This window comes from Neopsephotus bourkii, unplaced genomic scaffold (genome assembly GCF_033783945.1).
Source record: "Neopsephotus bourkii isolate Nb327-2 ecotype Australia unplaced genomic scaffold, CSIRO-AGI_Nbou_v1 NB_1655, whole genome shotgun sequence".
NCBI classification, from domain to species: Eukaryota; Metazoa; Chordata; class Aves; order Psittaciformes; family Psittacidae; genus Neopsephotus; species Neopsephotus bourkii.
This window is the reverse complement of record NW_026902129.1, coordinates 2,859,125-2,887,104: the sequence shown is the minus strand read 5'-3', so window position 1 is coordinate 2,887,104 and position 27,980 is coordinate 2,859,125. Positions and strand designations below refer to the sequence as shown.

General features: G+C 43.6%; 1 protein-coding gene across 3 annotated transcripts; it reads left to right on the top strand.

The window, feature by feature from the left end:
- Positions 1-30: 30 nt before the first annotated feature.
- CUNH7orf25 (chromosome unknown C7orf25 homolog) lies at positions 31-27,980 on the top strand. 3 transcript variants are annotated; one of them, XR_009728721.1, is made up of 3 exons: positions 31-166; positions 2,024-3,501; positions 26,172-27,980. XR_009728721.1 is itself a non-coding variant. In XM_061375000.1 (2 exons), exon 2 carries the CDS (start codon positions 2,040-2,042, stop codon positions 3,306-3,308), a length of 1,269 nt encoding a protein of 422 aa, XP_061230984.1. In that variant the 5' UTR covers positions 31-166; positions 2,024-2,039; the 3' UTR covers positions 3,309-3,582. The 3 variants fall into 3 exon arrangements, 1 of the variants encoding a protein (XP_061230984.1); XR_009728722.1 differs by lacking the exon at positions 26,172-27,980 and adding an exon at positions 6,336-6,421; XM_061375000.1 differs by lacking the exon at positions 26,172-27,980 and having other exon boundaries at positions 2,024-3,582.

Genomic DNA, 27,980 nt, shown 5'->3' with positions numbered 1-27,980 from the left:
GGCCAGCATGCCGGGAATTGGAGCCAAGCGCAGAGGGCCGGACGCACGCCGAGGCGGATGCGGTGCCTGTCCCCGCCCGGCGGCTCGGGGGAGGTGCTGGGCCGGGCTGAGCCGCGCCACGACGCCTCCTGCAGCTGCCCGGGACGAGGGCTGGTGCTGCCGGGCTGTGAGTACTGGAGGGATCGGGACTCGGGCTCGCTGTGCACCGATAGTAAATGGGTGGCAATGACACGACTGCGGCCGCCCGCTCTGCCGGGGACGGGGGGCTGGCTGAAGGCAAAAGAAGGGGCCGCGGCCCGGGCAAGCGCTGAGGGCACCGTGCCCTCAGCCAAAATGGCGCCGCCACCTCACGTAAAGGCGGAGGGCGGGAGAGGCGGTGGTTGAGGGCGCTCCGCGCTGAGGGGCGGTGCGGGCCCTCGGGTAAAGGACAGGGCCATGAAGGTGCCTCCGCTGCTGCTGAGGGGGGGGAGGCCCGAGGGGCGCCCTCAAATGGCGGGCGTGGGGATGGCGGGAAGTATGTTCTCCCTGTGTGTGCATGCGCGGCGGGGTGAGGCGGCTCCGCATCACTAGCAGTGCGCGTTCGTGAGGGGCATAGGGGTTTCCCACCTCATTTTAAGGGTAGCTCCGTTTCTGAGGCCGCCTCGCAGTTGTGCTGAGAGAGTAGTTGGGTTTGGGGCTGACACTCACTGGAAAGCTGGGAGTAAGCTTCATCCCGATGCCTTTCTGTGTCTGCAGGAGCTGCTGTGGTGAGAGGTGCCAGAGTGGAAATGTGGGGTTTTACTCACTGCTTTGTGTGTCAGAATAAACTTGTGGTGAGGACTTCGATGGGGAGGGCTGGTGTCACTGGTTTCCTCTAGCCCTTAAGAGAGTCAGTGGGTCAGGTTGGAAGACATGGGGCTTTTTGGCTGAGAAGAAGCGGGAGAGTTTGGTAATGCTGGATATTGACTGGCCCAGAAGCAGTTAATTGTGGCTGTACTCGGACTTGTGCATAACGTGAGGGTGATTTCGACTGCTTTTAGCCTGGCCCTACAGTTGTGCTGGCATAGCCTAAAGCTGCCTTTTTCTTGCTCTTTAATGCCAGATTGCTTCAGCATGCCGTTTAGGTAAGAATTATAGGAGCATGTATTTATAGTTGGGAGTCAAATCAATTCATTTCACTATTTATAGTGGATATTTACTGCCTGCCATAAAAAAAAACCTGTGTTGTTTACTGTGATATTGAATCCTTTGTCTTTTTAAAGCCAGGCCCAGTTTAGTTAAATTGCTGGCATACTTGGGGAGATGTACTAAAGTGTTGTGAATGTGAAGGAATAAACTTAAAGAGGCGCAGCATAGTAAATCTCTACAACACATAGACATTTCTAGGTCCTTCTGACTCTATAATTACAACTTGTAGCCCGTCTGTGTAATGCTGAAACCTTACCAGGATGTGGTTAGGTATTCATGAAGTTGTGCACTGTAAGCTGGAAACTGGAGAGGACAGAGCTGTGCAACTCATGACTGTAAAATACAGTGGGCTTCCTCTCTGGGTTAAAATACTTATTGGGAGCCAGACTTGATGGGTTTTATATATGTAAGCATGGTGGGTGGCTTTTACATTTTAACAGTAACTGTGATAAGAGGGAGGTTTGCACATGGCAGTACAGGAGTTCTCATTTTGCTCTGGATGGCGAATATTGCGAATGAGCTTTAAGGGACTAGCTCAGAGAAGGGCTTGCATGGGGCAGGAAGTCCCACCAACTTCTGAGGTGGTGACGGGGACAACGTGAGTGCTGCTGTTCTCCTGTGCTGAGACCTAAAATCATCTGAGGCTGTAGGCTGGATCCCCAAAGGCGAAGGAAAGGAGTTAAACTCTTTGGTGAGACCTGTGCTGAGGTTCTTGTTGCTTGTGCTTTACAGTATTGGTTGTTGTTGTGCTAAATCTACTACAAAGCTTCGGTGTGTACTGTTGCAGAGATCTCTTTTGACTGTCTTTATCCTTGGCTATGTGATAACAGTCTTCTCTTTTGCTTTCCCTTCATAGGAATAATGTTTCCAACATGTCTGTGCAGTCACTGCTTTGTGAAAGAATTGCTCTTGCCAAAGAATTGATCAAGAGAGCAGAAGCCCTTTCCAGGTCCCAGAAAAGGAGAATAGAAGGTGGGGCAAAACTGTGCAGCAAACTGAAGGCTGAGCTAAACTTCTTACACAAGGTAGAAGCAGGGAAGGTGGCCGTTAAAGAATCCCATCTGCAAAGTACAAACCTTACCCATCTCCAGGCCATTATTCAGTCAGCGGAGAACCTGGAGGATGTTGTCAGTGTCCTCCATGTCTTTGCTTATGAGGACAGGTTTGGAGACAAGCAGACGCTCATGGTGGATGTTGTTGCAAATGGAGGTCACACATGGGTGAAGGCCATCGGCCGTAAGGCTGAGGCTCTGCATAACATCTGGCTGGGGAGAGGCCAGTATGGTGACAAAAGCATCATTGAGCAGGCAGAGGACTTCTTGCAAGCCAGCCATCAGCAGCCAGTGGAGTACAGCAATCCCCACATAATCTTTGCCTTCTACAACAGCGTGTCCAGTCCTATGGCAGAGCGGCTCCAGGAGATGGGAATATCTGTGCGAGGAGACATTGTAGCTGTGAACTCACTGGCAGAGCCATCCACAGAACACCAGCACCTTAGCACCAGTGAATCGGATGAGGAAGGCCCCGAACTCCTACAGGTGACCAGAGTAGACCGGGAGAATTTAGTGGCCAGAGTTGCTTTTCCTACTCAGATTAAAGTAAACGTGTGCAATAGAGTTAACTTGGACATCACTACCTTAATAACCTATGTCTCTGCTCTGAGCTATGGTGGCTGTAACTTCATCTTCAAAGAGAAAGTGCTAACAGAGCAAGCGGCTCAGGAAAGGAGGGAGAGAGTCCTGCCTCACCTGGAGGAGTTCATGGAGGGGAAGGAGCTCTTTGCCTGTGAGTCTGCTGTCAGAGATTTTCAGTCCATCTTGGAAACGCTGGGAGGACCTGGGGAGAAAGAACGAGCTGCGATGCTTGTGAAAAGAATTCAAGTGGTGCAAGATCAGCCATCTGACCGTGCCTTAGGACTAGTGGCTAGTTCAAAAATCAACAACCGTTCTCTAACCATTTTTGGGACAGGAGACACTTTAAAAGCCGTCACCATGACCGCAAATAGCGGTTTTGTGAGGGCAGCAGCTAACCAAGGTGTCAGGTTCAGTGTTTTTGTCCATCAGCCACGGGCATTGACAGAAAGCAAGGAATCTGTTGCCACACCTTTACCAAAGAGCTGCCCACCTGGTAATGGACTATAAGTCATTGAATGAGTCATTGGAATGCTGTAGGGGAGGCATTTGGGGAAACAAGAATCCTAGCAATACATTTTTGGGTGTGTGTCAGTGAAAGCAGTGACTGTTGCAGTGGAAGGGCTCCTCAAGGAATTTGCAGTATCTTTACTCAGCCCTTGGGGGATATTTTATTCAGCTGACCATTAATTTATTCGCTAAGGTAATAAGATTTCAGTGAAAATTGTTAACTGGTTTATAGTATATTGTATCCATCCCTATTAAAAAGTTCAGTTAAAGCACAGTTGTTGTGCCCTTGTCAATTTTGTCCTCTTCAGGGAGATTAAATTCAGCACCTTAGATGGACTTCAGACTTGGCTTCTGTGGAACTTAAATCTTTCATTCATCTGACTGAATTCATTGTTGATTCAGGGTACTTTGTGTACAGAATTGTGCCTTTTTGGGTGTATGTTATTTCATGAATTCATGACTAGTGTCTGCGAGTAGAAACCAACTTAAGTCATCCTTTCCTGAAAGGAACCTCTGTATGCATACCATGTTAGACTGAATTAGGCAGCAGCTTTGAAATTCCCTTAAAAATCAGTTGAAATTGGAGTTTATTTGCACTAATATGTTGTGACTCTTGGGCCGAACTGGACATCCAGTAGTAACAGATCAAGGAGACAAATCCACTTCCCTTTTCTCTTGGCCTTTGCCAAATGCAAAGTCTTGCTGAATGCAAAACAGCCTGAGGCTTTGAGATAGCAGAATGCTCCTAAATCGAGCCAGCACCCAGGTGAGTTCTAATACTAATAGGCTCCCTGCTGAGGACTCATGGTGAACTCAAATTCGACTTTGTTGTTTGAGGTTTACCTGAACCAAAGCCTCACTGAGGTCCTTCAGCGTTGGTGTGGCAGAGGAGGAGGTTTCTGGGGCATATTGTTAAATGCTAGTTTGCTCTGTAGTAGGGAGAAGCTTTTTCACTGGTGTGTTTTGCTGGTTTTACTCAAAGTGTAGACTAAACAATTCCTTATTTGACTTTTTTTTTTCAGGAGAGAGTTGCATTTTGAGAAGTCTTTCTAATGTGTTTCTGTATGCAGTAATGACAGGAGTTGCTGTTTGGTATGAAATTGCATCAGGTTCCTAGAGGAAAATACTGAGATGCCAGAGTGAATTCCTGGTCCCAATCTATACGTTTTATCAGGTCAGTGAACGAGATACTCACTGAATATTTTCAAGGCTGTTGTTCAATAAGATAGCATTATTATGCATCTTATAATTCAGGCAAAGAACATTCCCTTGCCTCTTGCCACTACACTAAATTTCTTCTGTTAGTACAGAGTAGCTGCAGTGCTGCCTTTAGCCAGAGTCTAAATGTGTTTCTTTCTGTCTCCAGTGCTCTGGTATACTCCAGCACTGGTGTAAAGGTACTGGCATGCCAGCAAAGCCACTCTGCATACCTCTTCCAGCTGAGTGATATTGACTCCAAGGAGCAACAATGTACTTTTGTCAGTATCACTCTTGCTCTGACAGCACTATGCCTTTAGAGTAACCTATTAGGAGCTGTCACCAGTATCCAAGTGCTTCATATCTTTACCTAACAATGCGGAGGCCAGTCTGTTCTTTACTTGCACCTCGTTTCTGCTGGTCACTGAGGTAGTTCATGCGGTTTAGTTAAGATGAGTGGAACTGGATTTTGTTGTTACCTGCCAGTTTCACAGTTCTCCCTTGGCAAATTGTTATAGCAAAACATGTAGCTTGTTCCTACAGTCTTAACGCAGTGTAATGAAACCTCATGGCAGGACACATACCCCACTGGATCCACCAATTTTCCTAGAAGTTCTGAAGGGAAAGGAGGACCAGAGCAATGAAATTACATAGATGTTGGCTGTCTGCCTTAAGTGATTACAGTTCAGGCTTCATCAAACAGGAGCTTAGGGAGACAGTGCTTTATCATGGCATGATGGATTCACCAGAGCACAAACAGATGCTCACGTACATGTCCCAGTACCATAAAGAGCTGGGAGGAAAGGTGCCTTTTGTTTCTGCCATGGGAGTTTCTTACTGTGGACACATCTGTGATGTCTTTCCTCTGCATGAGGTGTGGGAGAAGAGAAGAAAAAAGAACACTGTTTCAAAACTGTTTCTATTTGATACCAAAGTCCTAAAAGAAGGTACATGTTACTATTCTTGGTGCATAATTTATAAACAAACAACCTGAGAGGGGGGTTCTTTTTGTTTGCAACTGAGAGCTTTAAAAGCTGGGGTCCCAACAAATGGCTTACTATATATCACTGGTTAATCTGTTTCACGATCTTCCAGGATATACCCAAAGCTAACTGCATGGTAACAGTGCAGTTATGCATGGTAATTCATTATGACCTTTTAAGAACTGATCCTTTAAGTTACTTTTAATTTGCTTTCAACCCTCCTACCCTGATGAGGGTTTGAGTGAGTAAATGGGAGACAGCTGCTTCATGCCTCTGTCTCTGGAGCCATCTTGTGGTAATTATTTTCATTACCAGTCTTTTGCCCAACACAGTATTTGTTACTGAATGCATTTTCTTTCTTTTACCAGTTTACCAATCACATGAGCAATTCTACAGGAATATGAAATTCTAGAAATTGTGTAATGTGTTTTAATTGTAATATTTGGTGTCCTTTGTGTTGCCTTCCAAGATATTAGTGATCTCTATATATCAGCTGGTGCTCTGTCTTGGTGTGTTTATATTGTACTTCATTTCATGATCGGGGGATTAGATGTTGCACTTATTTATGATTTGAGAAATGAGTAATTGAAAGATACTAAATTATGTTTGAAATTAAGTTGATAAACATAGAAATCCAAGACTGCTCATCTTTTCTTCCAGTATCACATCACTGCTTTGTCTGCACTATAGCAGGCACTCAAGGATACAGAGATGTCTCACTTGCTGCTATGGATTCGGTTTGAGATTTTCAGTGTCCTTGGCAAAGGTGGATTCCTAAATTGTTTTGGAGGAATAGTTCTTTTGGTGCTTTTAATTTACTTTACATTACCTCTGTATGGTTCCACAGTCTTTGAGGGGAGCCAGCATCTCTGTTCTGTGCAGCACTCAGGCTGCTCTTTTTGCTCCAACACTAAGAATGCCAAACCAGGAGTGCTGCAGTTGATGCCAGGCAGTGGAAAGTACTTGGATATTATATGAGAAATAAACAGGTAAGTTGTTAATACATTCACGTTTCTAATTTGCCTTCTACACTTTTTTCAAAGGCAAAACGTATTTCTGGACACAACTGTGTATATCCTTTACTTGCTGTTGTTCTGGCTGACAAAATTTGCAGATCAATGACTTTGTCATTGTACCTGCAAGCTGTGAAGATGCTCAGAGGTAGTTTTGGGTGTTGCAGCCACAGCTGTTTTAGAAGTATTATTCTCTGGTAGCTTAATGGCTAAATAGTGGGTTGTGTTTCAAACTTGTCCCCCTTACCTGATGATGCCTTCAGCAGACTTAAAGCAGTTTGCTGAAGTTATTTGGAGCCTGTCTGGAAATACTTCCACAACCCAGTTCCTAGGTCTTGAGAACTGAATGTAGGCTTGGTCAGAACAGTAATACACCAAAAAAACCCCACAATCATCAGTTGTTTGGGATAAGTTTGAGAAAAAACCTAGAAAAAAAAATACCTTAAAGTCTTTTTTTTTTTTGTTCAAGTGGAGATTTTACAATAATGACAAAGCATGTAGTTGCAATGACATTCTTTATTTCAGGTTATTCTACAAGTGAAGCAGCACAGGTCACCTCTTAGCTAATTAACCTTGTACAGTAAGCAGGAACTAGACAGGGTTGACCTGAAGGCTGTGGTTACAATTTTCCTGCAAGCTGTAGTTTTAGGAACTGCTCCACTGTCCAGCTTGCTGCAGGCACTGCCTGTGTGTTCTTGTGTGGCAAAACCAACTCTGTAGGTATGTGTGGCTGTTTCGTTTCCACCGAGATTTAATATGGTAGTTTATTCTAGAGTAAAAACAAAGACAGTGAATGTAACACTACAACAGGACTGCTCAGAACTGTGACTGTGGGGCTGTGCACATTGTTCCCTATGAACACCATAGAAATTAAGGTTGTTCTTACTGAAACTGTTGTAAAAAATAAACACTCAAGCCTTAATTGTTCGGAAGCTTCTGTCCATTTTAAAGAGCCTCACTTATAATGCCTTATACAAGACATTCCTCACTCAAAAAAAGTCTACCAAAAAACCAAAACCCCCAAATGCCAAAATAACACAACCAATGACCCCAACCTAAAAAAGAAACCCAAATGAATTAACAGTACCTGATAATGAGGCTGAGTGCATGATAAAGCAGCTCACTGTGGATGAGAAACACCACAGGGCACAGCAGTTTTGATAGGTGCCAAAATCAAGGGCCTAGAAGGGTGAGTAGCATGAGTGCTTGATAGTGTTTTTTTGCTGAGGCTCATCACATCCATTTCCTGAAGCATCTGAGGTCTCAATACTGCTCTAGTGGTAGCAGTAGTGAAGGTGATGGATTTCCTTGGGCTTGCTGTAAACTAACATAGTGCTTCCAAGTTATGGTGGTGGTAGTAATGCTGGTTAATTTGGGGGGGCTGTTTTCTGAAACCACACTAGACATGATACTATAATTTGCAGTTTTCCTAACACAGATATAGCCCTAAATGCTGTTGAGGCATGTGGGAGAAACTCTTCAAAGGAAAAGTGTTCAAGGGAAAAGGCTCTCAAAAAATGAGGCAGCTGATGGGAACAGGAGTGAAGGAATATGGAAGGTTAAGTCAGTGTTAGATTGTCTTGCTAGCCAGACTAAAAGCGTGGCAGGAATGGGTGAGGATGGGGGAAAAGTAATCCTTTGGTGTATCCCCTTCCATGCCCTGTGTCCTGTTGTAAGCTATGGTGAAGTTGCTTATAACAATAAGGGATAAAGGGTGATACATTACACAACCTCCATACTACAGATGGATGGATGGATGGATGATAGGACAGACCCTCTGCTGATTTGCAGTCACTGCATTTCTGACTTCTCTTCAGTTTTTTTCTTGTATAGGGGATAATTTAGCCTGTCTTTACAGAGATGAGGTTCACCAGAGTGGAATGTAACTCAGGCAGACCACAGCCTTTATAACAATGAAACTCTACCATGTATATCTGGGTTTGGTTTCTGTTTGGTTTTGCTTGATTGATTGCTTTTCCCCTACATTAGGAATGCACATTACAAGCCAGAATTAACTATATCCACAAGAGAAACCTTTTTCATGGAGAGGGGGAGTGCAGCCTCCTTTCTTCACACACATACAGCTGTCATATGCACTCGGCAATAATAGCACAATTCATCTTAAGGAGTCTCACCTTCCTCTCTGTTACTAGCAATTTATTTATGGTTTAGGAAGGAGGAGAGGAGCAGAAGGTGGTAGATATTTGGTGTGCCACATACCCTGCCAGAAACAGGCTACAGTGAAGAGCAGTATGTTGCAGGACAGGTAGGAGCACTGGAGTAACAAAATAGAGATAGCAAGGACAATCAAAACCAAAATGTGTCTTACCTGATATTTCAGTGGTTGACTCCTGGGTTGGTTCTTTGCTTGGGTCCGCACTTGGCTCAGGGGTAGGTTCAGTACTTGGCTCTCCACTCAGCTCCCAAGTGCCCTGTTCACCAATTTGCACTCCATTGTTCCCAACTTGCTCCATGCCTTCCTCCTTGTATGGGTCTCTGCTGTAGTCCAGGGGCAGCTCTGTGCTTGGTTGTATGCTGGGATCTCTGCTTTGCTCCACACTTGTTGCCTCAAGCACAGGCGTAACAGGGGTACCTACAAGTAAAATGGAAGGAATTAACATGGATGAGGAGGATGGTTTGAAAAGCCAAGTTACTTCAAGGGCTATCTAAGAATGTACATAGTTGCCTTTATGGATCAGAGAGACCAAGTGGGGGGAGGGGGGGGGGGGGGGATGAATCTGGGAATAATTACGCTCTAGAACATGAATCTTATTTCAAGTTACAAAGATTGATTTGCCGGTATGGCTTTGGCTCACCTTGTGCCTTTAGCAGATCAACCATAATCAGTGCCAGCAGTGCTGAAAGGAGTGTCATCTTCTTCAGCATGGCTGCCTAAATGCTACGTTAAGCATGAGCATTCGGAGCGAAGCTTGAAGTACACAGCAGACAGTAAACCCTGGCTATTTAAAGGCAAGCTCATACCTCTGTGCACCTTCCTGAGAAGAACAGGTTGCGAAACAGCCTCTAAATTACACTCTCAGAATGAATTAAGGGCCTACCTCTCAGGGACTGTCATCAGTCAGTTCCTGCCCCTTGCTACAGGGTGAGATAACCTTTACCGCAAGCAGTAGAGGACATTTGGGGGCAGAGAGGTGGGGAAGTGGTGGCCCCAGACTATGGTAGCATAGATAGTAGTGTCATTGCATGCCTCTGGCAATGCTGGTTGCTCAGGGCAATTGATCCTGTTGGTTTTGAATAAGGATCTTCAAAAATCCTTTGATATGACACTTGACAAATTGAACATGCCTCGCAGTAACAGGTGAAAGGTGAGGTGTTACTAAAAACTATGCAGCTGGCTTCTGTGTTATGAGGAAATAACAGTGTGAAAGAGCTGGGATGTTTTGGTCTAAGGCTGGATAAGCATTTTGTTGGGAAGCCTTCCTTTCTCACTGTTGTAAACTTGTGTGCTTGTGCATGTGTGTATCCAGCCTGTGACAGGCAGTATCTCAGCCCCAGAGTGATTAATGCATTTGAAAGGCTTGGACAGAACTGGATAAATCCTCCAGAGAGGAGCCAGCTGCTTTGTGTGGCTTAATCAGCAAAGCACAATCCTTGTTCCAAGGACCGTTTCTGATGCAGAAAAGATGCTCTGTTTGCATGGATGCAGCCCCCCAATGACCTTCCCCATCACCACTAACCAGGGAACTGAGCCATGGCAAGAGACTCTCAGGTTGTGGCAAATGTAACTGGCTTAGTTAGGTTTTGGGGTCTGCCAGGGGAGCAGTGGACCTTAGGTCTGCGTTTTCAACTCTGTGATGAAGACAGAACTGTGGGCCTGGTTCTGTATGTTACCTTCATATGATTGAGTGGTGTAATTGCTGTAAGTAGCAATAATTAGCAGAATCGGGTTAATGTCAAGTCAACATAAAGGAATTCAGGATCTGGGTCTCAGGATTCCTCCCCCCACCCTGTTTCCCTGATTTCACTTGTTTAATATTGCATCAACTTAGTTTTTCAGCGCAGTGTTTCTTTTAAGTTGCTTTTACCTCTAGGGTTTGCCTGAGGCATTATTCCTCTAATCAAGCTTTTTATGTTGCAACAGAAGGGGTTTCTTTTTTTCTTGAGGTGAAAAAGAAACACTGATGTCCACAAACACCTACAGATGGGTTTCTCCTGTGTTATTAGTTTCAATTGAAGGTTGATGTGTAACATCTTTTCTGTTTTTTGAAATGTGAGCAGAAGAATTTACCACTCACTCACTTGTAAGAGGTAACAGCATGATGCACAGGTCAGAAACCTGAAGGTAACTATCTGCAATGAGCATAATTCCTCAGTATAGACTAAGAACTCTTGTTTTTCACTCTTGAAAATGTTTTTTCTAACACACAGCTGTTTTCATGAGGTGGTGGGCCTGCCAGTTGTGAAAAAAGAGCAATCAGAATCACAGAATGGTTTGGGTTGGAAAGGACCTTAAGATTACCTAGTTCTAACCCCTTTCCATGAGCAGGGATGCCTCATACTAGACCACTGAGTTATGACTGTGCAAGGAAAGAGGAATTGTCGTGTTGCTCCCTCAGTGGATCTCAAGTTTGTATCTGAAGTATTTATCTTCCCTTCTCACAAGGCTTACTGGGCAGAGTGGCCCATCTTACTCTTCCCAGATCTCTCCTGTTTGTGTCATTGTTTGTTTCTAACAAATGTAAGTGAATTTAAGCATTTTAAAGCAGGGTTGCAGGTTAGCTGTTTATCTGGAGATAGAGTTACATTCACTTGTTTTTCACTGCTGGCTAGAGTTAAGGAGAAATCTCAAAGAGCAGTAATGACGGTACAAATTTTGAGTAGTTCTCACTGTTTGGGCTTTTGTGTGGCTTGGATGCTCTGGTTTAGTTTTCTGTTGGTTTTGTTTAGAATCAGTGCAGACCCTGTCACTATTCAACATCTTCAGTGATCTGCAAGTAAATAGTTAACACTGCTGAAAGAACTGAAAAATGATGATCCCTGAAGAGTAAGTAAGGGTGAGGACAGAGGTGTGTTACAGGTTTATTGCATTTAGCTACGTTCTTTTCAATAGACCCCAGCCAACAAGGCAAGTTACATGTACAGGTTAAAGGAATAAAAGCCATACTGAAACAATGGAGGCTGCATCTTGGAAAACAACTCCTTCCTTCCCCAGGTTCCTGAATATGGCCCTCAGTCCAGATGTTAACATCCATTATAGAATGTAACTAAGCTAGAGAGGGTAAAGAAACCATAAACTTTTATTGGTGGAAAAAAATCCCTCTCTATGAAGGGAGAAATCCTTTCAGATGCCAAATTTGTGTATTTTATTAAAAAGGATAGAGGAGTGACTTGTGGTTTGTAGTTTTACTGGGGGGAAGAGGAGAATGCAAGGTCCTAAAGCGGTCATTAATGGCATGGGCAGAGGCATAACCAGAGACTGGCTTGATGCCAAAACAAAACAAATGATTTAGGTAGAAATCAGGGACTGTGAGGGAGCTGAGTGGTATTAAAAACCTGATGGATTAAAAAACCTCTAGGTATGATTATCAGATGGCTCCTCTTAACCTTGTGTTGACTCTCAATTGTCCAGGTTATGTATTGATATTGGACTCCTATGGAGAAGCAAATATGACTTTAATACTATGGAGATGGATCACCAGTTCCTCTGTGGGTGGTGGAAGACGGTTGGTCTCACCATTAAAAAGCAGGAGGTGGCAGCACACCAGAGGTATTTGTACAATCTGTCAATAAGCCGTGTTCAGCTCACTCGTGTGCAGAAGCTGTGCAAGCATCCACAGAACATCTTTAGTCAGGAGAATAAAAGTGAATTCTGCCTTAACTGCGTTAGAGTTTTGGAGGATACCTGACAGAAACCTGGCACTGATTGAAACTGTTTGCTAATCCCTGTGTTAGGATAGGTTGTGATGATACTGTCTTGTACCATCTCTGTGAAAGGACTTCTTTCTTTCTCTGCACCCGTTTAGTCCAGGTGCCTTGATTGATATGGAGACTCTCACCTGTTACTCCGGTAGGTGTGAGACAGGCAGTTCTTTCTTCTTACACTTCTGTGCCTGTGCAGTGCCTGGAGGTGAAAGCTGCTCCTGCATTTTAACAATCCAATGCTAGTATTCCAAAGGTGTGTGCCGTGCAAGCAGGTGCGTTGCTAAGAGGTTTTGATAGCAAGTAACTGAAGCAAGCTGCAGTATGTAGTCTCCCTCACCTCCAAATTGGGGCATGTAGTGCAAGGTATTTATTAGAAGTGTTTTCATGAAGTAAGAATACTGTGATAAAAGATACTAAAATAGTTTTAAGTGTTTAATTCCTTTCCTCCCCAGCTGATGTTTGTTACGTTTCTTTCAGCTCAAAGCAAGCGAGGGTGATGAAATGAAGTTCAGCGGAGCTAGGATTAAAGCAAGGGACACTGTCAGCTGGTGCAGGAACTAGTTGTCAGAAGTTCACACAGGCTCAAGAGAAGACTGCAGGTAAAACTGATGGTAACTAAATGCATGGAAGCAACATCTAGCCTGTGTGATCCTCAGGTGAAACATAGGATCATAGCATAAATCAGCCTGGAATGGGTTTTGGGAGGTCTCTAGTCCAACATCTGGCAGAAAGCAGGGTCACACCTAACTCACACCAGTTTAGTCAGAGCTTTATTCAGTCTGGTTTTGAAAGCCTCCAGGGACAGATCCTGCACAACCTCTCTGGGCAATCTGCTCCTATGCTTGATAGTCCTCATGGTGAAAAGGTGTTTCCTTATATTCAATCTGACCTTCCCTTGTTTCAACTTATGCCTGTTCTCTCTCGTCCTTTCTCTGGCTACCACAGTCAAGCCTGGCTTTTGTAACCTTCATAAATAGATGGAAGGTGAGAGAGTATTAGTTGGAATTGACATATTCTTTGTGTTTTATGTGCATATAGTGTAAACACATAAATTCTTACTTTTCTCTGGGCACCGGCTTATGGCCACCTTTGCAAACAGAGCACTAGGCTAGGTGGATCCTTGGTTGGACTGGGTTATGTTAAACATATTGACTAGTACCTTTGTTGGACTAACGTAGCAGGGAAAGCTGTGGATCCTAATTTGGGTATCTGAAATAGCTGCAGAACGCTTAAAACTTAATGTAGCTGCAGAATCTTTTTAGGCAGAACAATCTGTAGCTTTGCAGTCTTACCAAAGGAAGTCAATTGGGAAATAGTTTAATTTACAGAAGTAGACTCAGTGCTGGAAACCTGTGAAATCAGATTGCACAACACAACACAGAAACTCCTGTTTGGAAAACAAGCTATTTTTTTGTTAGCAGCAAGGACCAGATTTTCTGGAAAAGTGAAGGATGCTGAGACTACTTCATTCTTCTCTTGTGAGCTGAGGGTTCTAGGTGCCTGAGGCATGTTATGTTAGATATAATTATTTATGCTCTGGGGAAAGGATCAGTGGTAGTGTCCCTTCTGGTACTTTATTTGTGCTTTGCAAAGAGTTTTCTTCCTTTTCATGGGGATTAGCTTGGGAGAAAAAGTCAGAGATTCTGCTTCTTCATAGTCAAGTTCCCCAGGAAGAAGAGTTTTGTGGACTGTACTTAGTGCTCGATGTTCCAGCTGGCTTCATGGAGTGAATGATTTTTGTTGGTTTGGTTTGTTAATGAGACACATCTTGACCTTCTCTGGAGAAGATGGGAAAAAATACAGTCAGGATGTTTTTCATACAGCTATGGATAGGCTGAGTTACATATCAAAAGCTCTAAATATAACTGTTTGAAATCATGTTTTGTGATTCAGGCCTGACTTTCAGCACCACCTGGGACTCGACCACTTTTTTTTCCTCCCTGAAGTCCAATGTATTATATAAAGTTATGGCTGCCCCATCCCTGACAGTTTTCAAGGCCAGGTTGGATGGGGCTTGGAGCAACCTGCTCTAGTGGAAGGTGTCCCTGCCCGTGGCAGGGGTTGGAACTGGATGAGCTTTAAGGTGCCATCCAACCCAAACAAGTCTGCGATTCTATGAAAATGGATGTGCAGTTTGTAGTGATATTCTGCTGGGGAAAGGCAGGTAAATAGGATTAGTTGATGCCTTGATTTGGTAGCATGTTTAGTAGGAGGTGAAGGCTTGGGTATTTTTCCTGCTTTTATCAACATGATAATTTCCATGTTCTACTTTGTATTCTTCTTCCGTGTCCTTTGATCTCTCAACAGCATCATGTCCTTTAGGTCTTTCTGTATCTGTTTCTCCTGCCACTGTCTGCATGTTTGCCACTGTTCCATAAGACAGCTTTAGTCTCCCTTCAGGATGGAAGGAGCTCACCTGCACTTTGCTAGGATGGAGTGGATAAAAGTATTTTCTTATCTGTAAAACTTCAGTCTCTCAGCTTTCTGCCAGAGGGCAAAATGCTTACTCAGAGATAACGTGACCCTACTCAACCCTTGAGATCTCTGGCTTACCAAGCAGCATATTTGACCCCATAATGTCATTGCTTCCCCACCGACTTTGGGAGCTTTTCTGAAATGTAGGGCTTCATGTAGGGAAGGAGCTATGGAAAAACATGTGCCATAGTGGCACAGATACCAGAGCTCACCTGCTCTGTAAGGGGTGTTCACTGTAGTATTAGTTCTTGCAGGTCATGATAATATGGGAGAGTGCTTAGCAAGGGCACTTCAGCTCTTGTGCAGGAGCCATGGAGAACACGGCTCAATCAAATGTGAAAGCTGCAAAATGATGTTGTTGTTTTCTTCTGTTAGTTGTTCAATATGTTTCAAGATTCTCTTCATATTTTGGGGGGTTTGCATGACCCCCCATGTACTGGCAATATTAATACAGCTACAGCAACACTGCCTACAGGAATAGTAGCCCCAGTCATGAGAGGAAAAGCAGAAATGTTGCTCAGAAATATACTGTATGCTTTAAAAATGGCTTGTGAGTAGCATAATAAAGTCATGGATTTTGTGTACAGGATGATCTTAATTGTATCAGGAAAGTATGCTCTATTATGAATTGTTTTCCCTGTTTTAGGAATCAGCATTACTAAAGCTAGTGGAAGCTGTGTTATCAACCTCAGTAACAGCAGCTGTGAGGAGAGCTTCTATTTTCTGCCTTTTTTAATCTGAGTGCGCGAAGCAGTAATCTTCCTCCCCTTCTAGTATGCTTCTCTTAAAGTAAATATCACACCAGTAAATTGGGTTCACCCAGCATTTTTGGTTCTTTTGAATACCTTTTTGGTAATTGCCTTTTCTCCAGCTTGATACCATCATGTTTTCCATATCATCAGCACTTTATCACAGCAGCTGTTGGATCAAGCAAGAGCTTTCTTTAGTATCTTGATTATTCTTTTAGATGTGGATTTGGTTACCCATGGATCCTGCTCAGCCTGTAGTTTTGGTATGTGCTATTTATCTTTGTGAATGCAGGACTGGATGGGTTTGAAGGATGTTTAAACAGTCAGGGATAGCTCACACATATTCAATACACGTTTTGTGAAACCTTGTCCATCCATAGTGAGCCCCTTGGAAGAACAGGGTTGCTTTGCCACTGTTGGCACATGAGTGAATCACCTTCTCATCAGGATATTCTGGTGAGATGCAGGTCATCCATCTTCAGATCACTGCCCTGATTTGTACTGAATTCCAAGAAAGACTTTTTCATTTAGGGAGAGGAGGGATGTTTCAGTAAAGAAGTCAATGACCATCATTTTGGGATGTTTACCAGAAAGGCCATGCTAAGTCAATAGGTAAATCATGGGCTTGAAGAATCTGTCATGTGATAACGGACTAGAAGAGGCTGGCTTGTTCAGCCGAACAAATACAAGGCAGGAGGTGACCTGTTCTGCCACTCATGAGCATGTCGGGGATAAATGCCACAGTTGAAGAGCTGCTTTAGGTGTTAATACAGCGACAAAAGGCCTTATGCACATTTAGACTGGGAAAGGAAGACAATTTTGCAGAACCTTCAGAGGGGAATAGTGAACAAAGAACAAATGAACAAATGCTTTTTAAGATGAAACACAATAGGTGTATGAAAGGGAGTACATGATCTGAAGGGGGATAACTGGGAGCAAAAATTCGGATGCAAATACCTCTTCTGGCTTCCCCCCCACCTGCCCCCCCTCCCTGAGACAGAGCAATCTGGCCATTGCCAGATTGTATGAATGTTGTAGACTTTCTTCCTCCTGTAATTTTTATTACTTACGTCCTGTACTCCGATGATTTCTCTTTATCCTCGTTCTGCCCACAGAAGAAGAGAAATGGAGTTTTCACAGAGGCAGGATTACATTTTACAGCCTGATCTCAACTCCAGTGACTTCAGGTTTGCATCTCTGAAGGGCCCTTCTTGTTCTCTGTTTGGTTACCTTAGTTTCCCTGTTGAGCAGTGGGAGGCCAGGAATGAAAATAATGGGCAGGTTTGCACTGTGGAGCAGCCTCCAGGTGGTTCATACTTCCAGGTAATGTGTTTTCCTCCACATCCCAACTGTCTTTATGTTCTGAGAATCTGATATCAAAGCTTCCCTTATGCTCATATTTTAGTCTGTGTTTCTGCACTTTTTAAATCCAGCATAAATTCACATGCTTCGAGTAGGTCTCCAGGAGATCCCTATGCATGACTTCTTGTTCCCAGCCTCTAACTTTTACCTCTGTGACATTTATCTGGCCCTGCAGTCAGACAAGCCAGGGGAACTACTTTGCTGAAGAAGAATTCAGACCAAAAAGGTTGATTTCTGCTGGATTTGTTTTCCATCCTGGCTCACTGTGCAGCTGTGTGAATGCCCAAAGGGAAAGGATAGTAATGACTGCAGCAAGGCAGAGGTGTAGAGGATGGACTATGTCGTTCAGCAGCAATCTGGCTTTGTCTTCTGACCTTAAAGGCAACTGAATGAGGCACACAAAGCAGAATGGATGCCAGAAATGGGAGCAGAGCTTGCCTTTCCCTTGTCAACAAAGGAGCTATTTGTAATGCAAGAGGCTGACTCCCACCTGGGAGACGGGAAATTCTGGTCCTACAGTGTGCTTGCCAGTCAGTAGGTAAAGCTGTTGTAATTTGTGGCTAACCAGAAGGGCACTGTTAGCACAGCAGTCTGTGCAGAAAAGGCGTTAAGAGACTATATTAAGGAAGAAATACTGTTTGACTTAAAAGTCAGTGTCAGATGGTCGGTTAGGAGAGCTGTGCTTATCTGCTGCTTTTCCTGGGACTAGAAACTGAGCCCCTGTAATGCAATGTTTGCCTAACGCAGGTAGAATTCCTTGATCAGAAAATCCTGATGGATTCTGCTGTTTGTGTGGTACCGAAAGAGTTAAGAGGAAACTCTTTCTCTCTGCTCAGCCCAGCAGCATCCAGTTCAGAAGATAAAAGCACCCCTCAGCATGAACAGGCTGCAAAGTGTATTTGAAAATAAATTCTTTAATGCCAGTTGTCATTATGAGTTTATTTTCAAATACGTTTTGCAGTTTGCTCCTGCTGAGAGCTCCTTTTATCTTGTAACTTGCAGACTGTGGGGCAGAACAAAATAGGTACCTTTCCTCTTAAATAAAGCAGCAAATATTGAAGCAAGATTCTATCTGTCACACATTATAATATTTATATGTATTTCTCATCAACCCCCAATTCCCCAGGGACTCTCAGATTCGCATGAGGTCTCACAGTGCTGGGTTTGGCATCTGGGTATGTGATTGCTTTAATGGAAGACTGTGCTATTTGCTTTGGCTCTGCTGACACTCCATTACACTTGGTCAGATGCACATAAAAGACAGTCTAAAGCTGTTTATAAGGATGATACTTTAGGCAACACGATGAGTCAATGTGTCATGGCTCAGCCCTGACACTTGGGTTCAAACTTGGCTGCATCTGTTATGCTTTGTGAACAACAAGTATTAGGAGCTAAGTACCGTAGCTAGCTGTAGCTTGCACTCAGAGGTGAGGTGTAGTTTGTGTGTTTCCCTGATTTCTACCTTTTTTTTGGACAGCATCAATTACTTGACATGCTTAAAACACTGTGAACCCTGCCTGTGCTGGGAAATGATGAATCCCTTTTTTCTTCCTCTGAAGTATCAGGGGAAATGTGAAACTCCAGACATTTTCAACAGATCTGTAGAACAAATGAATACTGAAGCCAACACAAAATCACAGAATGGTTTGGGTTGGAAAGGACCTTAAGATTGTCTGGTTCCAACCCCCTGCCATGGGCAGGGACACCTCACACTAGACCAGGTTGCCCAAGACTCTGTCCAACCTGGCTCTCAACACTGCCAGAGATGGAGCCTTGGCCAGTTGTGGGGAACTTCTTCATTTGCAGCGCAGTAGCAAGAAAACAACAGGGTTTTAAATCTGTTTAATTATTGTCTCAGAATCAAGAGCAGTGTTCTTACAACACTGCTCAAATTTCCCGTGATCTTTCTCCTGGCAAAGCTATGGAATAGGAATATGGAATACAGCACAACTCTTCTTCCACATTACTATGACAATAGCAATTAAAAAATCATACAGTACTACCCCAACCTCCCCAATCCTACAGGGCAATTCATTCTAAAGTTATAGCTGTCCAGTTCAGCAGAAGGGAAAAACATTTGTGTAAACAGTGATGACATTAGTTGAAAGCTAGCAACTCTGCTTATAGTTCTTGGCTGTCTTTTTCACAGTACTGGAAACTGTGGGGACCTCTTACCCCAAACACCGATTTCTGCACAAGCTTGAAGTAGCTGTGTTCCTGTGGATGCTTTATAATGACCCCTTGTGTGACAGTTGTGGCTCTGCAGAGAGCACTGAGCTTGTTCCCAAGAAGCCCATGCTCTGTTCCGGGCTTCCCATCCAGCCTGCTGCTTGGCATTAAGCAGCTCGCTTGTTTTAACTTGTGCTTTTTACACACCTCATCTCTTCAAATGCTGAGGGAACTCCAGGTCTTTAGAGTATGGAGAAGAGAAGGCTCAAGGGGGGACCTTACCGCTCTCTACAAGTGCCTGACAGGAGGATGGAGCCAGGAGGGGGATGGTCTCTGCTCCCAGGTAACAAGTGACAGGACAAGAGGAAACAGCCTCAAGCTGCAGTAGGGGAAGTTTAGCCTAGGATATTAGGAGAAATGTCTTCCCCAAAGGGTGCTCAGGCATTGGAACAGGCTGCCCAGGGCACTGCTGGAGTCACCGTCCCTGGAAGAATTCACACACTGTGTAGATGAGGCCCTCAGTGCCATGGATTAGTGATGGCCTTGGCAGTGCTCGGGTAAAGGTTGACTTGATGATCTTAAAGGTCTTTTCCAACTTGTTTGATTCTATGATTGCTATTTGCTAATCTGCCAGGGTAAAAAAAGCCATGAAATAGTTGGAGTGGGTGAATGCTGTTTTGTGGGCAGCAGCAAAGTTAGGAGGCAAAACCCTGCCTATATCTGGAAGAACAGTGTATGATTCTCTGCTAAAGGGGTGTACAGCTTTTGTCACATCCTCATTGCTAAATGTAAACTATTTAGTTCAAATTGGATTATTGCTCCATTTAAACACAGTGCATAGTTGCATCCATTCTCTAAAACCAGGGAGATGTGACTCTTTTTCAGGCCGCAAAGCACTGTGTATTATTACCACTGTTTTTTAATTTTCAGCAAAACTCTGACTTGTGCTTGCATTCCTATCCTATTCTGAAATAATGAATTCTCCTTTGGCCACGATAGCAATCTGTAGCACAGCCTTATGGATGCATTTGCTCTGGGGTATAAACCTCAGGGTGTATTAAAGGGAAATCTTCACTGAGGCAGGTTGTTCTTGTTTAAAAATGTAAATGACTCAAAGCTGCAGTTTCAGTTTCTAGCAGTCCCACCTGCTATTCAGGAAGTGTCTGTTTGCAGAAGGAATTCCTATGGGGGAGGAAATTCCCCGCAGATTAGGGAGGATTTTTCATGTAAGTCTATTTTGATTTGTATAAGGGACTAAAAGGTTATTTTTCATGTCACTGGAGAACTTCCAGCCAAAGAGATATTCTTCTTCTTGAGCTGCTTAACTTGAAGGCATTCTTGTCCAGAAGTAGAGTTCCCAGGAATTATCACCACTGAGGCTATTTCTTACTGATGCTACTCTCCAAACCTTGTATTTAGTAAGCAAAGAAAAGGACTCACAAGCTAGAGCAAACCCTCACCAATGTGCTTACAACGTCCATTAACTTAAATATGCACATTTAAAACCAGAAACTTGGTGACATCTGTAGCAGGTCTGTGGGGCAGGTGCAGTTGTATGTGCTGCCCAAAGCCCAGATCCCTCAGCATATGCAACATGGGAGTGATTGTTGGGCCATGAGAGCACACAAAGGCTGGCTCCCTGGTTGCTTTTCTAGTTGAAACCATCTTTCAATTGCACTGGAAAAAAACAACTGGTTTGGACTTCAGGAAAACTGCTTCAATCCAAGCCCAGAAGAGGGAGCCCTCCATCAAAATAAGGCTCTGAACTGGATCACGACCAAGATTCACAGAAGTTTCCACTTTCTCTTCCACCTGCTTATAAATCACTGGGTGGAATTTCTTGCCTGTCTGCCTAGTCTTTAAAGACTAACAGCTCACAGTTTCTACCCTTAAACAATATCATTCAATAGCTGACATGCGTGTGTGAGAGTTTTCTTAAAACTCTTGACTGGACACATCAGATATGGAACTTGGTCGCTATAAAAGAAAGTCTTCCATTGCTCTGCAAAGCAAACCCCCTTTTTGTCCCGTGCTCAGTGTATCATACAGCATGTCCTGATTTTCACTCACAGCAAAACCTTGCTATGCTTTAAGCCAAGCCTGCAGCTATCATCCTTGCTCTTGCTTGGCTGAAGCCAGTGAGGTTTGCTCCTGTCTTTGACAGGACAAGAAGCAGACCCTTTAGTATAACAGGAATTTCCCTCAGATCCACATGATGAATACTTTGCTCTGAGCAAGACCAACCTGTAGTATACTGAAGCCAAATGACCTTTTCAAATACTGTGTGTGCTCCTTGTAATGTCTTAGGTGCTCAGTTTTTAACCTACCCATAACAGCCCCAAATGCCCGGAGGAGCTGATTGCCTTAGTTGCATACATTTCCTGCAGCTGAGATTTTGGGACTCCGCTGCTATTCATTTGCAGATCTCTAGAGTTTACTGTGTGTTCTATCATCCTGGGTATGCTGGACAAGTTAGAGTAGGGTTGGGGCCCATCCCTCTGGTAACCAACTAACAATCCTCTGTGCCTTCTTTTCCCCATGGAAATATCAAGGATAATCTGCCTTCTAGTAGCTTGTTCACTTGATGGGGTCTCAGATTTTGGGTATGAGTTTCATATGCCTTCTGCCTGTTTAGTTAGCTGAAAGAAAAAGGCAACCAAAACTAAAGCAAACATATCCTCAATTTCTTATTTAAAATGTCTCTCCTCTGTCCTTTCTGACCCTTTCCACTGCTTCCCATAGTCCAGGATAAAATCCAGTCTTCAAAATGCCTTTGTTTTGTCAACATCAAGGTATAGCTGAGAATAGCTCCAGGGTTTGTACAGTTCTCCCACATTACTACAGCACTCCTCCAAACTCAACTCCAGTGTGACTCATAGGCCTGAGTTTTGCTTAGGAACTAAATCCGTTTAGCTTCCTTGAAAGCTTCTGGGAGAAGATGTGACAGTGATGCTGCCTGGTAGGATAGGATTTGAGACGGTAGCACCAAAAAATGCATGGTATTAGGTAGGAGCGAAAACATCCGTGACTGTGGATTCAGTGGCTCAGGTGCCTGTTAAAGAGAGCCTGGGTGACTTTGCCCTTTCTTCCATCTCTTTGTGTTCTTATAGGTTATGTGTTTGAGCAAAGCATTCAGCTTTTCATATACTTTACCAGGGCTGTTACTCTACTTATCTGGGCTATGTCCTCATCTTAATTTGTCTCTTCATGTACAGTTGAATTAATACAGCTCAACATTGAATAGTCACTCTAGTCATAACTCTGAAGTGGATTTATTGAGATAGTATACATTATATGGAAAAGTCTAATCAAAAAAAGGAAGGAATAGGCTAGGTTCCTGGAAATTAAGCTTTCAATATAATTGTTAACCTGTATCATACCTATGAGGTGAATGATGGCTGCCATTGTTTTATGCTTATACACAGTGGCTTGCCCGTGCTGTCTTGAAGAAGACAGTAATGTAAACATACATACATGTGTGTTTCCTTGTGCCTGTGTTTTACTTCTGAGCTGTGTGCTGTGATCATCCAGTTCAGATAAGTCTTTAGAGTGTATATTGAGGCTGGCAGGCACTGTGGCTAACTGAGTAAGTTATGGCCATCCTGAGGTCTGTATGTTATCAGTGGGAAGGCAGAAGCGGACAGGTTACTTCCCTTCATGTCCCCCTGCCAAAACACAAGGTGAGACAGATTGCCTTCCCCTTGGGTCTGAGATCAGGCTGCCAGATTTCTTTCTGTTGGAAGGTGAAAGTGTATTGGTAACTTAGATCCCTTCCTGCTGCTGGAAGGAGAGCTTGACCGGGAGCACCAGCACCATGAACCTGCTGGGTAAGTTTGCAGCCAGCCAGCGAGGAGGCAGACAGGCAGTGGACAGTGTGATGGTTTACAAACCAGGCCACAAGCAGTGTACTACAAAAGGCCCCAGATCCAGTATTTTCACACTGATGATTGTTTGTTTAAGGATTTTTTTTTATATAAATAAAACACAGTGTAATTAAAACCAAAATAAAGCAAACTAAATCAAACCAGTTCTGTAACAGAGCTCATGGGCTCTGTAGTTAATGCCCTTAAAGTAACCCAGTAATAAATGAAAAAGTCTCCTACTGCCCAAAGACAACCAGTTAACTTCCTTTTATGAAACTATAGGTCTTTTTATTAGGCTACAAAACTGTTTCAGACAAATGGAAACCAAATGTGTAAAAAATGTGTTTTTCTTTAAACCAAACCAGCGTAAGCCACAGGGCTGTTCACATGAAGCTCTGCCTCAGTCTCTCCTGCAGGCTTGTGCTTTTGAGAGTGAATACAGGGCTCATCTATTGAGCAGAGCTCTGCAGCTGCTGCTAGATAGAGGATCTATACAGTGACTGTAACAGAGATATTAAGCAGCCATTCAGGATGGGACTATTCAGAGTAGCGAACCCCAAGACATGCAAAGCATTATGCAATCATATTGGCACATGTTGTGTTCTCCAGCCCAAAAGAGTTGCTATTGTGGAGGCAGACTATTTTAATCTTCACATGCAAAAGCTTTTGACGTGTACTGCACCAATGCCCTGCCTTGTAATACTGTTCATTCTAGTGCTAAACAGATGTGATACCAAACCAGCCCCACTATAAATCAGTGCATCTCCTATTGAGATCAATAAGAACTGCACTTGCTTGCACCAGGGCTGAATTTTTGCCTGTAAATTACAAACAGTTCCGCTGTGGATGGAAAATATATTAACCTCCTGTGAACATAAAATTCGGTGTGTCATCTGTAGGGTTTTGCTTTTCAGTGATTACTTCCTAACTGGAGAACAACTATATTTTGAGTGGGAAATGTTTTAGCAACAGATCTTTGTGTACTGCCTGAACATGCTCATGTCTTGGCCTCAGTGAAAACAATTCGTGTGTAATGATCACGGTCTGGGCACTTGGGTCTTGAGTTCTGATAAACTCCTTGTAAAGTTTAAAGGCCAGGCTGTTTTGGTCAAGAGAGCAGTAAATGAGAATGCAGTAAGACATATTATTACATGGAGCAAACCTTAATAAGCAAAAAAGTATGTCCAGCTCTGGGGCCCACAACACAAGAGGGACGTGGAGCTGTTGGAGTGAGTCCAGAGGAGGCCACAGAGATGCTGCGAGGGCTGGAGCAGCTCTGCTCTGGAGCCAGGCTGAGAGAGCTGGGCTGGGTCAGCCTGGAGAAGAGAAGGCTCCTTAAGGGGAGAACTTAGAACAGTCTTCCATTACCCAAAGGGGCCAACAAAAAATCTGGAGAGGGGCTTTGAACAAGGGCCTTAGGGACAGGACAAGGGGGAATGGCTTTAACCTGACAGAGGGGAGACTGAGATGAGCTCTTAGTCAGAAGCTCTTCCCTGTGAGGGTGCTGAGGCGCTGGCACAGGGTGCCCAGAGAAGCTGTGGCTGCTCCATCCCTGGCAGTGTTCAAGGCCAGGTTGGATGGGGCTTGGAGCAACATGCTCTAGTGGAAGGTGTCCCTGCCCATGGCAGGGACTGGAGCTCTATGAGCTTTAAGGTCCCTTCCAAGCCAAACCATTCTATGGTTCTATGAAAATATATGGCTTGTTTTATTTCATGTATTGGTGAGTCTTGACAGGTGAGTGACAGAGTCTTCCCATTAAGTACTACCTCGTTTGGCTCGTATTTCAGTCGAAGGTTACATCCCTACTCTTATATTTGCCTTACCATCAGGTAATACCTGATGCCATGGCACACTAAGACCCATAGGTTGTTGTACGCCCCTGTGAAATGAAAGAGAATCAGGCTCTTGAATGTTCTTGATGCCTTTGTGTCACACTGGATTTAGGAACTGGCATGTGTTAAGTTACCAGCTTTTACATATCTGTCTATGCCACTGCTGCCTGTGCAATTTTTGCTCCCTATGGGCTCCATAGGGAGAGAGCTCTTGGCAGGTGAATAGCCAAATGGGTCTAGGACATGGCAATTCCAGAGGAAAACATCTTGTTCATTACAGATGTTGGGTAAGAGTCACACAGCACGTGAAAAGTCCACAGAAACTTTTCGGGTTTTCTTGGGTCCCCTTATCCCATATTTACACTCACCTTATATGTATGTATAAATAAGGTTTATGGAGTCCATGGCAAAAGTAAGTTAATGCACAGAAGATAACGTACTTCGTCTTAAAAATGAAAGGAATTAGAGAACATGATACTGCATTTGAGCAAAGCACGCTGTGATCTTGTAGTTAAATTGTGTAGAACAGCAAATATCTGTCAGAGGTTGCACACAGATCCTTTATTTCAAATGTCTTCTGAATGTTAAGTGTTTAATTGCGGATTCTCTCAAGGCATTTGCTTCTTAAAGGAGTAGCGATTATATATTCCTCCTAGTTTTCTATGGAATGATGTATGACATTTGGTCAAATGCATTGTGCTCTCAGGATAAATTATAAAGCACTTAAATGTATTTCATCACACATTATACTTCACCTTCAGGCAAAAATGTGTTTTGTCAAAATATTGATTTGTATTATCAGGGCACGTTGTATAAAATCCAAGAGTGAATTTCATTTTAGGGAACTGTGCAATTTGTCTAACCATTCCAAGGAAAAGGACATCAAATACATATGAGCAATTGTGTTGGCGAAATGAATTTTAATCATGTTTATCATCCTTCCAGATACACTGTACAATGGCATTTGATAAATTTCACTCCCTAGACCCTAGTCTGATGGCTGATGAGATAGGAATGTTACAATGTCCCAGTGGCATCGAGCTGGATTCCTGCTCTTAATAGGGTGCTGATAATACAGACACTGGTAATTTATCTGTTACTTAAGAAAAAATTAAATCTGATTCCATGAAAGGAGGAAAACCAAACAAATGAATACAGGTGAGAATTAATGTTGCCATAGCCTCTGCTATATAATTGGTGTCTAGAGGTTTTAAGGACTAAATGGAAATATTTGAGGGATTGTCTTTTTCTCTCAATCTTGTGGTTAAAACTTGAGAGTCATGAAACATAGAGTCTCTGTTGTTGTTTTTTTTCCTTTTTATTTAACTTGCCTACAGATGTTCTACATGACCTTGAGAGAGCTGGATAGGGCTGATTCTGCACTGGAAGTCAATGGACCATATTCTACAAAGAGATGAGGACTGAAACTGCATCCTTCCTGTGCCTCCTGTCTCTTCACTTGTAACAAGAGGCTAACAGCATGCTCCTTCCTCCTCGGGGTGCAGCAAAGCTAAATCACATGGTATTTGCAACGATGCTACTATCAGGAACTGTGGGCTACTTCTGCTTGAATCTGTGGAGACCCCTAAGAGCAAAGTCTTTGCTCTGCTTGTGGATTACCCAGCAGAGGGCAACATCACTCTCGCGCATGAAAACTGCATCCCCTGCTTGAGCCAAAACCTGCCAAACGCAAGAGGAATCTTTTCCTTGGCCTTTATAGCTCTTTATAAATGCAGATCTTTACTGTTTCTCAATATTAGCCGTGCAATGAAACAGCAGTGTGTGAGCACTCCCATGGCACTGTTAGCGGCTAGCCTTAGAAAAACAAAGCTTCAAAACCTTCCAGCGCTGGCCAGAAACACAATAGTCATTTTTATTTTGTTAGTGGTTGATACAGTGCTAATATCCATAACAGCAGTAACTGTGTGGTGCTTTGAGTGCTGTATGGCTTTGGTTAACTTCTGTCATTCTTATCTATTTATTTCATAGTTGATCTAAGGGTGTCTGAGGTGCATGTAGCAGGACCTGGAAAAGAAAGAGACCAGGTGGATCCTGACCTCATGGAAGTCAATGGCAGCAATTTTCTTTCATTTTCATGGGATCAGAACTGCACCTGATCTTTCCCTTGTAGCTCATGGCTGTCAAGGTCCTTCTGGACGGACCCATATTGTGGTGCTTAAGCTCTTGCCCAGCTCTTATGGATCGACCCTGGAACTCGCTGATGACTTTGCCTCATCTGAGGCTGTTGATGGGATTTATTGCTATGACCACCTGGCTCTGCCCCATGATCAGACCCTGCAGGACTGCACCCTGTCAGTGAAGGCACAGCTTGTGCTGGGTCACCTGTGGGTCATGGCACAGCCTTGCTCCTGCTGCTCCCTGACACTGCTCCTTGCAGAGACTGAATTTATGCCCTGTGAGAAATCCCCAAGGAGAAATTCAGATCAAACCATTTAGAGTGATCGAAGTGAACAAGGGGGTTACAATAAATCTTTGCAGGATCCCAGGTCTCTAATGTCAAAACGTGCAATCCTGGAAACAGAAACAGTTGTATGCAGCTCAACTGAGTGGTAATGAAGCTCTTGCATCCACAGGAAGCTGCCCTGTTAGACATCCAGATCTACTAAAGAAAAGGCTAGTCCTCAGCCTTGTGCAGAACAACTTAAAAAGTTAGCACTTGAGGTCAAAAGAATAAGAATTGAAACCAAAAATATCCAGACGATCCCACTTCCCTTTATAGTGCTTGGAATTTAGGAAATCAAGTGGATTGCAAGCTAACTTCATGATTTATTGCAGTTTATTTCCTGATGCTTGAATGCCTGTGACTACCCAAACATGGGAGATGACAGGTAGTGATATTTTTTGTTCACTGTGAGGCAAAAGGGGCAAACTTCAGTGGGTTTTCTATTGAGCTTCATGTATCCACACAATGAACGCGTAGGAACACTGGTATTTAAATCTGAAATCCTGGTGGGGAAGCAGCTCTCCCCAGAGTACTTATCTGTAGACTAACAATTTCTTCACATTTTATATTCTCTTTCTTTTTTTTTTCTCATTTATTCTTTAAGAAGTACAATCCTCAGAATGACTGGGAATTTCTTCGAGATGTTGTTAATACCAGATGCAAATACACATGTAAAAACTCA